The sequence below is a fragment of the Ahaetulla prasina genome, chromosome 3 (genome assembly GCF_028640845.1).
Source record: "Ahaetulla prasina isolate Xishuangbanna chromosome 3, ASM2864084v1, whole genome shotgun sequence".
NCBI classification, from domain to species: Eukaryota; Metazoa; Chordata; class Lepidosauria; order Squamata; family Colubridae; genus Ahaetulla; species Ahaetulla prasina.
The window spans coordinates 160,867,393-160,881,778 of record NC_080541.1 but is presented as its reverse complement, the minus strand read 5'-3'; the positions used below and the strand labels follow the sequence as shown (position 1 = coordinate 160,881,778).

General features: G+C 34.1%; 1 protein-coding gene across 3 annotated transcripts; it reads right to left on the bottom strand.

The window, feature by feature from the left end:
* Positions 1-205: 205 nt before the first annotated feature.
* Positions 206-13,703, bottom strand: DEPDC1 (DEP domain containing 1). 3 transcript variants are annotated; one of them, XM_058174402.1, is made up of 12 exons: positions 13,552-13,703; positions 12,574-12,839; positions 11,984-12,134; positions 11,127-11,236; positions 10,016-10,146; positions 9,427-9,474; positions 8,470-8,610; positions 7,231-8,091; positions 6,392-6,564; positions 5,202-5,378; positions 3,850-4,035; positions 206-1,625 (listed from the first exon to the last, which is right to left on the bottom strand). In XM_058174402.1, exons 1-12 carry the CDS (start codon positions 13,597-13,599, stop codon positions 1,485-1,487), a joined length of 2,433 nt encoding a protein of 810 aa, XP_058030385.1. In that variant the 5' UTR covers positions 13,600-13,703; the 3' UTR covers positions 206-1,484. The 3 variants fall into 3 exon arrangements, with proteins under 3 accessions (XP_058030385.1, XP_058030387.1, XP_058030388.1); XM_058174404.1 differs by having other exon boundaries at positions 6,410-6,564; XM_058174405.1 differs by lacking the exon at positions 7,231-8,091.
* Between the last annotated feature and the right edge of the window lie 683 nt (positions 13,704-14,386).

Genomic DNA, 14,386 nt, shown 5'->3' with positions numbered 1-14,386 from the left:
TGTTCCCTTTATTTTTTTGAGCAGCTTATATTCCTTTGACTAGCCAGGCATTAGATCTTATTTAGTCTATAAAGGTAGAATTCATATTTAAAGCATTTGAAATGTAATTTGATTTATATGACATTTATTTATTTATAGAACAATTATATAAAATTCAGCAACAATTCAGCTACCTAACCAATATCTGCTAACTGTTTCTATTTACTTAGCCTGCTCAACTAACATTGGTAGTTGATTAAAACATTTTAATTTACTAATTAAAATGCATTGGCTGCATCATGAATTTTATTCTGATATGTTCCCTTTTGTCTTTTTAATTTATATTTGTATTAACTGGTTTTGTAAACAGTTTTAACTGTTGATTTTTAAAAATTTTTATTCAGATCCATCTGCTGTAAGATGGGCAGCCATAAAAATTTAATTAAGATAAGAAAATAAAATATTTTCCCCATTATATAAACTCCTTTTTTAAATTCTTATAGTTAGATAACAGAATATAATATTTCTGCTCCTTTTAGAAGACTCAAGGCTTACTGCAAAAGCTTGTTTATGGTACATTAGAAATTGTTCACATAGTAGAACATAGAAAGGGAATGAAACAATGTCCTTTAAATTCTTTCATTTAAAGTTCAGGTCTGCATATGTATAGTAATGCATTTTATAAAACATGTTTTTATACACAATATAACTGAGTTATCAGCATTTAGATTGTTTCATTAAACAATCTCTTCAGCGATTCTTAACAATCTGATATTTGCAAATATATATCATAAACAGAAAATACTTAGAAGAAAAACACAAACAGGAGTAAGATGGGGAAGATAGTCTCAGTAATCTAATTCTACTAAAGCAACATAAAAAAATGAACCACAACTAATTTAAGCATAACAAAGATGTGAGCACATATAAACAATAGAGGACCATTAATTACCATTCCAAACAATTAGAATGAATGATTGAATGATTGCTTTATGGCTGTATAAGCAATATTGTCCACTTTTTCTAACCAAGAGTTCAATTTCTACAATAAAAGTGAGGCTGGCAATCATTACCTTTATGGCCATGCTCCATGCTCACTATTCTCAGCTGTGTTATTTAACTCAGCATTAACACATACAATATATAAATAAATTATATACTGAAGATCAACATTAACACAGTATTGTGGTATTCAGAACACAGTATGTTTCTTTTTTAAAAAGTGCAAAGAGTTACAACACGTTTGTATTTATAATAGTTACTACTATATTTGTTTGCTATTGGTATATTTAATATGCTATTTATTTGTATCTCATTAAGCATGAAAAAAATGGAACTATTCACAATTTTGGAATTATTTTGTAAACAATGGCATTTATAAAATACACTTCAGGGTTCATGAAGAAATTTTCATAAAATGCATACTTGCATGAATATGCTTACTGAAAGATTTCTAATGTTCACTTTCAAAAAGTTTCTTTATAAATATATAAATGAAGTACAGATTAACTTTTCATGCTAACATGTTTGGACTTTCGCAAGCTAAGCATTGGCTGTTTAATTGTAGGCTTGTGATCAAACAAGATGGCTTCACTTTCTGAAGTTGGAAATCTGCTCCAATAAATCTCTGGATATTCCTTCTGGAACTGTAAATCAAAACAGTAAATCATCAATATATATATATTCTCCAAAAACTGGGTTACCACATGCACATTACAATATTTTTAGCCAAATCAACTAACAATTCTTGCAAATATTTATTCCTAAATCACAAGTACCCTTAAACATACAATAGAAACTTGTACATGTAAATGTAAATTCCTACTTCTGGTCATGCACTTACATAAAAAATCACACTGCAGGAAGTGTCTGATATTCTATGGGCCTACATTTTTACCTGTTTCAAAGGTTAAATAATAACTTATTTAAAATTCATTGTTTATATATATATATATATAACTTCTAATCCCTAACTTTACTAACCATTCTGTGTCAAAACAAAGATAGGATTTATAAAAGATATGGGCAGTGATTTACAATGGTTTTCTAACTGAGAAACTAAACACAGCTAGAAATTTGGAATCAGAAAATAGTTGGGTCTTTTCTCAGCAACCAATAAATTCTTATTCAAGCAACTCTAAATTTAAAAGTAGGCAAAGCCCAGAAAGAGATAGTGTATGTGTGTGCATATATGTGTTTTGCCAGAATTTGGAACAGAAACAAAAGTTTGGTTGTGATCTCTCTATCGTGCCTAATAAGGGATATAGTTCTTTCACTTATGTACCTTTATACTTAAAATTACATAACAGCAGATGCATTTCATGATTGTGAGTACTAACATATTCATATGAGAATCAGGACTCGTTGCTGTTCCTCTTAAATGGAATATGTACATATCTAAAGCTGACCTTTAGATATATTGGAGTGAAATTCCTAGCACGCATTTCCAACAGTCATACTAATTCGGAATCTTGTGAGTTGTAATCCACCATAGTTAGAAGACATGCTGCTGCTATAAAAGATGTCAAACTTTAAAGTCTAGCTATGTTATAAAACACTGTCATGGACCTTTAAGTGAAATAATTTCAACTTTTTTCAACTTTTTTCAATCTTCACAAAGAACGTAAGAGGGAAAAATAAAGAACAGTAACTTCAATGCAGTGGCTTAAACTCTGGTAATTTAAAGCCAGACTTCAGTCATGAGACTTGTTTAATACATTCTAGGACAAGTATAATTCTATGAAGCAATTTATTTAGAAAAAAATTCCTCGGTATTAAGCTCTGCCATAGATGTTCTACTTTGCCACAAAGCAGATTACAATAAACTGTGTCAGGTGAACTTGAATAACTCAAGTAAATATTTAGAAAACAATTCTCTAGTATCATATGCAAGTTTTCATAATATATTCATTTTAAGAGTATTAATAATATCAGAAATGATGCTAACTGCAAAACACAATGTAACAATCCAACACACACTCTGGATTAAGGGAATGTGTAATCCCAAGAGTAAAGAACATTTCCCCAATCTCTTGTGGTAATCTCTAATTTTCCTAATCTCTAATTTGCTCTTAAAAGTAATAACAGGCAACCTGTGGCATTTCAATTAACTGCTCAACTATAAATCATCCTTAAGGAAGCCTTGCCTGTGGTGAGATATCTGGAATGCCATGGATTTCCTGTTCCTAATGTAACACACAATGTGGCAGCAAATCTAGTTTTCAAAATGCTCTGACATTTAGTCTGACTCTATATGCTATTTTCCAGATTGCAGCTCTGGAAAAGAGGATGTTGTGTTTACCCATTATGGGTTTTACCACAACTGTTTGGGCTGGGATAGGAACTGTCATCCTGCCATTCTAGAAAATCCCTCCATGTTGTAATCATCCAAGAAGGATATAAAAAGAGAGGATTAATAATTATTTCATCACCCTTAAATGTGCTGATATCACCTCATATCTTTAACAGAGATACAAGCCTGATCCAGTATAATAGCTTGTTAAAGGTTCTAACAGGGGAGTAGATAGTGGAAATCCTTCACATATAATAACAAATCTAAAGCAATGGTTTAGGTCAAAATTGTTATTCTTGACAAAAGGTAAAGATTCTTAAGACACCACTTTCACTATTGCAGTCTAAGACCTCATTGCACCACAGTAATTAGAGTGGTGCTATAAAGTGGGACTGTAGAAAGCTTTCAAAAATAATCTAGCTAAAGGGATGCAACCCCATGTTTTCCACAGAACACATTTATTTCCAGAAAAAAATAACTTTGGTATCCAGATCTATCAAAAATAAATCAATTTCCCAAAATTACTTGAGGCTTTCTTGCCAAGTAATGATGTCTAAATAGCTCACCAATCTCATTACCTGTTTAAGTTTTTTCTTCTTCTCTTTCAGAGATAAATTTCTATCCTTAATAATATTTTCTAAAAGTTCAGCTACTGCTGCCTGAGAAACAGAAATCTTCTGTTCGTCAAATTCCTGAGATGTAATCCTCATGCAATAGGAATAACTTGGAAATATGGTGCTCAGTTCTTCTTCAAGACATTCCATCTGCAAGCAGGCAAAAGCAAACAAAGAAAACAGGATAGACATTTTAACAAATGGATGACACCACCAATTCTGGCTAAGAGCAAGAGCTTTAATTCTGAAGCGCCAATCTGAGAGCTAAAACAGTGGCCAGTGAGAAGATCTCTGATAAACCAGAATTCTCTCACACAATTTAATATAAGAATAAGATGAACATGCTTACAGCAACTGAAACACCTCAGGAGAACACAATAACTAAGAAAATAATATGAAATGAATTCCACAACTAAAAGAACTTTATTTTGATATAGGAACCTGTAGTTGCAATTCTTAGCCTTCAATTCACTAGTATGCACAAATGCAACTTCATTAAATTCCCCTGATGACATTAAAAAAAAAAAGTGGAAAGTCAATATCAACTGGACTGTCAAAAAGCACTTCAGATAAGATGACTTCATTCCAACATCTAAATAGGTTCTAAGGCTTACATTTAATCATGTCTGATACACACTAGATCACATTTCACAAGTAAGGGTATTCACAAGTATTTTTTGAAACTTGATTGCTGCATATTTTTAAAGGGAAAAAAAAATCTAAGACTTAAAATATTATCTGAAGCAGATATATATAGCTGTCACTGCAGGTTCAGAGAAGAAGCTAGGAACTAAGAACTAACTTATAACTGAACTCTAGCAATCTATAGTATTACTATACATTTAATAATTGTTTATACTCACATAAAACATTTTTTCAATGTCTGTTAAGTGTGAATAATGTCTTATGGTTTATTTGAATCTTGATGGTCAGGATGCAGATTACTGCAATTATTACTTTTTTCTTAAAATTGTTCAAAAGTTCAAAACAGCATTGAACAGATGTTAATTCTTCATGTATTGCACTGCAAACTGGCTATGGAAAATAATAGAAATGCCAGACCAGATAAATGGTATCTGGTGAGCATACAATAATCTATTCAGAACAAAGTCTCAATATGGGGAAATATATACCGGTAACATGGACTATAAAATGTCAGTTATTAATGCAAAGCATTTTATTTAAATCTGAAAAGTAACAGTAATGGTCAGATAAATTTTAAGAAACAATTCCAATACCATGGCTGTTAAAGCAAATTATTTATGTAAATCTGACTCAAAACAAGTTAACAGATATAATTTAACATTTTTCCTCACCTGAGTATTTTTTAATGTTTCAATGTGATCTTGAACTGCAACTTGTAAATATATAGGGACTTCTAAAATTTCCTGTTGGTGATCCATTAAAAAGGAAACTAATCTTATGGCAAGCCACTCATCTAGATCCACTTCTTCCTCACAGCACAGTATACAACGAGAAAACGTCTGTATCATCTGTAAGCATTTAAACATGCAGTTATAAAACACCAAGTATTAAAATAACTTTCTTCTACAGTAGAGGACTTTTCCAACAGTTTGGAGGCTGAAGACCATATTTAATTTTTATTATGCAAAAAAAAAAAAAAAAGCAAATAGCAGGACAGCATAGGGCAACATGAGTTAAATTTGCATTAAATAAAAATTACATTATGTTCAATATTGTTTACATAATTAATCCCCATAAGTTTAATATCTCTATTATACGTATACACTAGATGGCAAACTTCGAAGCGTCTCTAAAATTTAACTCAAGTATTTGGTAGGGAGGGCTGCATCACATCCAACTTTGCATTTTCAGTGCTTATTTGGATATTACAAGCAACAAGGAATTGCATGCCGGTGAAAATATAGAGTCGCATGCAGGTAATAAACAGAATTGGGGAGGACAGGTGAAATGTTTCCTCTCTCTTCTGAAAGTGAACTGTGGCTCCCTTCTTTGGATCCTTACCTATTATAGAGATTTATTTATTAAATTTATATGCTGCCCATCTCATTCTGCAAATCATTCTGTCGCTTCACTCTGCACTCTCCAAAGTGTTCTGTCCTCAACATAGAAATTGTTTACCAATGAATCTTTTTATCATCAATTTAGATTGCTTCAAAACAGATTCTGAGAATGGAAAATTGCATCATGACAACTAATCACGACAGCTATCTTCAGTCTTCAGAATCAGAGCCAGCTGCTGGAGGAGAATAGTAAGAGAAGCCTTCTGCTGCTGCATCTTCTTTCAGGGCTCCTAAAGCCACTTTTGAAATGAGAAAGCCAAGCAAGGAAGGACAACAAAATTTATATTTGTTGCCTTAAATTTAACGATTAAATGCTTGAGCACTTCCTTGCCAGTCTATAGAAGGCCATTAAAATGTTGGCAGTTGATCACGCATCCAGGACAAGGCAGGAATTTTGCATACATTTGTCAATGAGGCAACTTGAAGACCTGCTTAAAAACCATTATGTGAAATAATCATACCAAAGATCTGGTGCCTACTGAATCATGAAGTCGTGGCATGTCAACATTTTCACTCATCCGAGAGATCATGCGCATTAAAAGTTGGAGTTTTCTGCGATTTGGTGGTGGAAGCAATAGGCAGCAAATTTGCAAAGCTTCAATTGCAACTCTTTCTGAATGAGGTTGCAACAAATCTAGAAAATTATTAAATCAGAGGCATTATTTTTGCAACTTTCCTAGAAATTATGATTCACTTTTATATCATTAATACAAGTTAAAGTCTGATTAATGTGCATGTTATTATTTATTTGTTGGTAATCTAAACTTTTCTCTAGAAGCTATAAGGTAACTCACATGGGGAATCTTTCTCACACGTGGAATTTTATCCCCACATTAATTCTGTGAGGTAAATTGGGTCGAGAAAACTACTGGCCCAAAATTAACTTCCATGGCTGCAGAAGGAATTGAAGTTAGGTCTCCATAGGTCCAACCCTTTAACCACTACTGCACACAGCCTCTCCTATTGTCTTCTGTTTATACGCTAAATGATTAGTTATTTAAAATCATAATGCAAAAATTATACTTAATATAATTTGAGTAATAGAAATACCAGCATCGGCAAGAAAACATACATTTTGCATCAACATGCGTTCTAGGAAATACTGATATTTGCAGAACAGATAGTATTAGCTTTAAAAATTATTTAACTTCACAGGCTAATGAGTTTCTTAGCAAATTTTGTTAAAACAGTCACTTAAAATACTGGGATTAGCAAAATCACCCCCCTTAAAAAAAAAAAAGCACACAAGCAAGCTAGTTAGTACAAATGCATACAGACATGCTCCACAAAGCAATCTTACGTGATCTGCCAGTCAGCATAAAGAAGCTGGGGGAAAACATGTATTCTGAAAGCTGTGTTGCACTTTTGTGGAATCTTTTATTGATGGCCATATTAGAACCCACATATTTACTTCCTGTTTTAAGAGCCAGTCGGCTAGTGCTCTGAGCTTTGGGACCAAGATTTACTGGATGTGGTTTTACTGTGATCTCTGCAACTGGAGTGTGTATGCCACATAAACTGGAGTTTTTAATTCCACATAGATTCTGACACCGGCAAAGTTGTTTTGATTCCGGGTTACCACTAGATTTCTCTTGGTCAGGAACACTTGATGCAGGAACATCCTTGAAGCCATGAGTCAGTTTTTCACTAATGTTATCCAAACATAGATCCATTGAAGAGACTGGTTTACTCTCAGAGTGCAAGAGTTTCTTCTCATTATTTGTCAATGGCACAATATGAATTCCAGATCGAGAAAATTGTTTAAATTCATCCTTACTACAATTGCTTGAGGTCGTCTCTGCAATCCCCTCCAAAGAGTGACATCTTGCCTTAAGCCTCAGAGGCAGAGCTTGTTCATTTTTCAGTTGTGAAAGATTCTGACAACTGCCACCTTTTTGTACATGAAGAGTACCACCTTTACAAGTCATGTTACAGTGCTGAAAATTCATACTGCATCTTATCTCATTTGTATGCCTTTTAGAACCTTTATCAGAAGTCTCAGATTTATCTTCTTTGTCAGTGTCACGCTGAAGCAAACTTAGCAGAAGACATTCGGTTGACTTGAACGAGTTTAAATGACAAGGTTTTGAACATACCAAATCGTTCTGGATACCAACATTTCCACTGGATCTGTTGGGGATTGTGATGTAGCCACACAAAACTATCAGAAAATGAAATACAAATTCAAATGCAGGCAATTTAGAAGCACAAGCAACATAATCAGAAAAATTAAAATAGAGATTAATATTTAAAAGTTAGTGGTGCTGAAAGACTATATGTTCAGTCAGAAGATATTCAGAAACACACATGCAAAGAATAGCTCACATATGCAAGTGTACATAACAAATCATACTATGATTAGCAGTCTTGCACAAAAGCTAAAGTTATATTATATATAATAATTATACTTTATACTTGGTAACTTATTCTGTGAAACTAGACACACTTCTTTCCAAAACTAGTATATGGTTGTGGCATTTTAGATCTTCTCAACTATATACCGGGATTCTATACCACCCTAATATGAATGGGTACATACCTAAGATCTTCACAAATAATTCATAATACTGAAAAGTAAGCAAAGGTTCAGAGAGACTAAGAAAATAATCAGCAACTGTTTTGAATACATCTCGCTCAAAACCCGTGTATGTTGGCTGACTTGGGTCATTACATCTAGGCCCTGAAATGCAAGAGGAAAGAAATCTCAACAACACTAATCTCCAAGAAATTTCAAGTCCTAGGAATAGTAGAGCACTGCTTTTCTAACATCCTACATTAACAATTCATCAGATGAAATATTTATGAAACTAAATCGGATACTACTGGATACAAGATTTTATCTATGTATACATGATATAGCAAAATCACTGAAACTTGTTCCTTATAATGAACCTGTTATAAAGAACAGGTTCACTGAAACATGCTTCATTTCTGATGCATGTTTTTCATTATTCTATATATTGTATTCTTTTTATTGGCACTTTATCTCACGTTCATCTTCTAAATTCAGATAATGTAACATTTAGAGCAAAATAATTTAATAGAATCTACAAGTATAGTCAGGTCAGATGAGGAGACCTCAACTCATTGGTAGCCTCACATTGCAATGAACAAGGTCATGCATTCAATTTCGCAGCTACTAAGATTGCTGGCTGAGCAGGTACACAGATACCCAGGGAAATGATTGAAGCCTGGGAAATGGGCCCTGATTTACCACTAGCTTATCAGGTAGTTAGGAGTCAAGGACTTGGCAGCACAAGGGAACAACAGCCAATGACTTAATAACCGGCCCTTAACATCCCAATCAACAACTAAAAAGACACACACAACTAGGCACCACATAAGTACTACACATATAATAGCCCAAAAGCTCAGAAGGCTAAAGCTCCAGTCCCAGTGACCGATCCAGATTGGATCCTGCTACAAATATAGTGTTCACATTATGTTTACTTTTCTTCTTTTTGCATTGTAATTTCCTTATATACTTCTAACTTACAGTTTGCCAAACACTTCATAGCTGACAATACCCAGTGAGGGAAGTCTTCTGCAAGAAAAGGGGGAGAAAAAAGATTTACCAGCTCTTACTTTTATTGCCAAACTACTGAAACATGTTTGTTATATTTGTATTTCATCACTCTTCCAAGGACTACAACAGCACATACAGAAAATCACTTAAAACACATATCGCTTTAAACTTCATATTTACTATACCACAGTTCACTCATGGTTACTCTTTTTGTGATTGAATGGGAATCTGAATTTAGCTTACCCAATCCCAACACTTATTTTTAATGATAAAGATACTTCAAATAGCAAATTGAGAAGTGGAACACACTTAATAGGTCAACTTTTTAAAATTTTACTCATAATTTGAAACTGTATTTAAAATTAAAATATCTATTGGACCAAAATGCTATAATCTATTTACCTAGAAAGATTTATGACATAAATTTCCTGTAAATGAATGCAGATCAAGCTTTTGTTTAATATAACTGCCTACATACCCTAATACAAAAGCTATTATATCACACTTTTGTTTATCTTTAAGTTGGAAAGAACTTTAAAAAATACATTATAGTACTTGCCTGATTTATCTTGTGGAAGAACAACCCCATGTTTAGTTGTATTAGTCATGTTATATATTATGTAGCGAGGAATTATTTGTGCTGGATTCAAGACGTGTTCTAAAGATGGTATACCTAAAATAGTTTGCAAACTATGAAGAGGAAAAATGCAATCAATTCAGAAACCTAATGAAACTTTTTCAGCAATTCTCAAGGAAACAGGCTTTTAAAAATTCAATATACCGGTATCTTGCTTCAGGCAACCCAAAAATGGTTAGGAATTACATTTTATGTAGTATTGTCAACAAGCCAAATTATATACCATATAGAAGATGACTTAATCGTGGGTGACCAAAAGAGATAAACATTTAATACATCAAAAGAAGAATTATCTTGTGGTTCCTCTTTAGCTTTCCTTAAAAGGACTAGTCTAAATTCTAGAAATGTGCAAAATTTATTATTCTAAATATGAAATGTTCTGGGGAATAACAAATAATGCTGATCCATCTGTTTTGCATATAAGTGAATAGTTTTCTCCAAGTAAATGTTTTTGGAGAGGAAGTTACTTGTAAATCTGAAATACTACAAACTACTTTCTATTCTAAAAGATGCAAAACTGATAATGTAGAAATTGGATTGATTTTTCTTGGGGAAAAAAATGATACTCCTGTATTCTATAGAATGTTGCATTTTTTAAAAGTTTTGCACACAATTATAAAATTCCCTGTATTACTTAAAGCATTCTAGGGATAATGAATAAGAGCATTAGTAAGATCACATAAAGAAAAGACTGAAAGCTAACAAACTGCCATTTTAAGTCCAATAGCAATTTGATGAAGTTCTATAGCAACACTACAATTTTCTCTATAGATAAAATGATTTCCTTTACCTCCTTAGTTAAGTAATTTAAATTTTTATGATAGAGTAGAAGTGGAGAAACGCAGCTCCTTTTCATCAGTTTGGTATGTTAGTTTTCATAATTTTGATTTTCAAAATATTGTGAGAAGCTTATACATCAAAAAAGAGTACTTTTTAAAAAAGATCACTGGGACACTAGAATAATCGTTTTCCCAGAAATTGTTATTCCTATTTCTAAAATCTCTGGGAGAAAAGAAATATATCTGTTACTTACTGTATCATAACAATGTTTCGCCAAACTTCTTCTATATCTGCCTGAGTTATTTGTCTGCCACTTGTTCCCCATTTTTTATCGTCTTCACATTTTACATTTTCTTTGTTGTTCTGCAAATATAGAATTAAAAACAAGTTGTAAAAGCATAAGACTTTTATTCAAAATTCAACAGAGAATAATTTTAGCTACCTAGTTATAACCCATTTTTTTCTTGTCTCAACTAATCTGGAAACTAGCAGGAAATTTCCAGCAGTCACACTGACACTTGCTTATTGACTAGATGACCTTTACAATATTTATTTCAAAACACAGCAGTAAACTTTGGAAAATGGAAACCATTACTTGACATTGTTTGATCACATGACTCCTGGAGCTCTGCAATTGTCATAAAAACATACTAAGTTGTGTGAAAAATGGTCGCAAGTCACTTTTTTCAGTGCCGTTGTAACTTCGAATGATCACTAAATGAACTGTTGTTAGTCGAGGATTATCTGTAATGTGTAATTTATGCAAAACAAATAGAAACCTTATATGACCCTAAATGACTCAAACCTCATTCTTTGTGCACAACAGTTGGACACAATTGCAAAAAAAATTGGCAAATCAAGCTCACTTTTGATGGGCCAAAATCAAGATCAATTATTAAATAGACCTTTTAAAAATGATCCATACTTGTTAAGTTCAAGAATAATCATTTTTTAAACGATTACAAGGTCTACCCAAAAGAACCTCTATATCTTCAGGACCATCCAAACCTGAAGGGAATGTTACTCCATATAAAGACTTCACCTTGATAAGGCTCAATTCCAGCTGTCTAGGCATTAAAGTGTAAACACAATTAATCAATAATAGATTACCTGACATTCCTGAAGGTCATGTTTTTTTGGAGTTCTCTTGGAGTACTGAGGTAATTTAAATATGCTTTCTGGTTTTTTGGGTACATTATGTAGGGTTTCTTTCAATGGATATCGCCGTGGTAAAATTTTAACAGGGGAAGCTGAAGGAAATCTATAATTTGACATAGAAAATATCAATGTAGCAATTTAATTAGGCTGTAACAAAACTCCTTACAGAAAATTTGTCCTTTTTCAAGCTAAATCTAATATCCCTATTTGAAGATAGAAAAATATTTGGAAAAGAACGAACATTTTCAATACACCAAATAAATAATTTTGATTAGAAAAATAGGTACATCCGTCACTTTTTGATATTACAATATAGACTGTGGCATTTTACAAGATACAGCACTCTTGGTACAATCAAAGCATTTATTATATTGGGTTAAATCTGATCTTTTGAAACAGACTTTTTAAAATTCCATATTCTATGTATGGGTAAAATGTCCAAGTATCTCTGTTCCAGTAAGCCACAAAATAAGGAAACCAGTTAAACATTTACATTCGACATATTTTTTTTTACAGATTCTGTCAATAATTCTATAAATTACCTGTACAAGTTATGATTGTCATCCAGATTTTCTGAACCCCATCTTCCTTTTATGTCCTCAATCACATGATTTTTAAGAAACTTCCTTAACAGTTGAATAGTTTGCTGCCTAGTAACTTCTGGACCAAAATTAATATTATTCCTGAGTAATTCATGAAGCCAGTCGACAGCTTCAGCTGCAGTAAAACAATTTCCATATTTTCTAAAGTGTTGTCTGTGTTTCTTTTGTGGCATTTGTGCCCGAAAGTATTTAGTAACTTCATTCCACTGTAAGTCAAGAGAAACGAAATTGCAAATGGAGAGGACACAGAGAAATAAAGTACATACTGGTATTTATTTATTTATCAGATTTATGCTAAGCCACTTTATGTTTTCAAGTTATATAGTGCAAAAAGTACATACAGTGGTCTTTATTTTTTTTCTAAAACAGTTTAATATATTTGACACTCTCGTGCTGCAACCAAGACTTTGCTAATATAGAATAACATCTTCACTTCATCTGTCAAATCTGGTAAATCTTGTTACTACATCAGGCCAAGCTACAGAGCATGAAAAGAAATCTGAAGCTATAAGACCATTTAGAAATGCTCTGAAACGTGGATTCTCAAGGAGAGCAAAAGAAACTCGGCTGAATCCTGGTTTTTTTAAATCGAGATTTGCCTGAATCATCATCCAGTGACGCCCCTGTCACTGATGCCAACGTGAATTCAAACGTGAACAAACCACAGATTCGGAGCACCTCTCCAGATTGGCCCGTGGATTAGGATTAGGATTAAGTTTGTAAACTTTCGCGGACTGCGCTCTACTACAAGAAAACACCTGAATGTTGGGCTCGCACGTAAAGACAGGCGCAGATGCGCCCAAGACAACATAAGACATTTCTTGGGGAGAAATAACTAAGGAAGGGAAGTCAATGAACTCCCATAAGAACTGGCCCTCCAGAGAAAGCTCCCTCCCCGTTTTCTTGTTTTTTGTTTACCAGCCTGGTGGCGCGATAAGGTCCGGGAGAGACCACCCGATTCTCCATCGCGGCTACAACATAGCGCAGCCAACGAACACAGCGAACGGACAACGGCAGCTGTGAAAAGGTCCACGCGAGCAACCGCTGCCAAGAAGTTTGAACTGCGTTCCGGAGTTTCTGATTGGTGAAGTTGCAAGGTCGCGTGACCCAGAAACCGGAAGGCAGGTGCGCGTGCTCGGAGGTGTCCCGAGCCGCGGGGGGGGGGGGAGGCTGTCTTTTTCCGTGACCCGTGGAGGGGGGGGGGGCGTTATAAAAGCGGAGGAGAAATGGTGATTTCTTCACTTCTTGCGTAATGGGAAACGGGGATGGGGACGGGGGGACTCGCCGCCGTTTGCTGATCAATTCTCGCCGTTTTGGCTAAGATCGAGTATAGTGGGTGTAGAATCTCGGGATAGTTGAAGAGCTGGAGTAGCAACTAGCCGCAGGAGAAAAGCGTTTGGAGCCTGAACTAGCCCTGCTCTAGATCCGCACCGTTTAGTATTTTGTGAAACTGTTACAACTTGAATTTTCGGAAGGTTTATTACATTTTTTTCTCTTTGGCCGAAAGAGTTGAATGCCCTCAAAAGTGCCCTTAAGCTATCAAAAGTAGTTCTTGTTTTTAAATATAAAAAACGCTGTCGGAACCTATCTCCCCCTCCCCGCCCCGCAACTAATCTCAACTGTCAATAACTGTCCTTCCATCTCCCACACTAACCAATGCATACAATCAGTGGTGAAATCCAAATTTTTTACTATCGGCTTGGTGGGCGTGGTGTGGCTTGATGGGCGTGGCAGGGGAAGGATACTGTAAAAT

Coding starts and splice junctions, on each gene's coding strand:
- DEPDC1 (XM_058174402.1), bottom strand. CDS start 13,599: ATGGAGAATCGGGTGGTCTCTCCCGGACCTTATCGCGCCACCAGGCTG. Junction 9,475..10,015: donor TCTTCCACAAGATAAATCAG/GCAAGTACTATA, acceptor CTTTTCTTGCAG/AAGACTTCCCTCACTGGGTA. Junction 4,036..5,201: donor AAACATTAAAAAATACTCAG/GTGAGGAAAAAT, acceptor GCCTGCTTGCAG/ATGGAATGTCTTGAAGAAGA.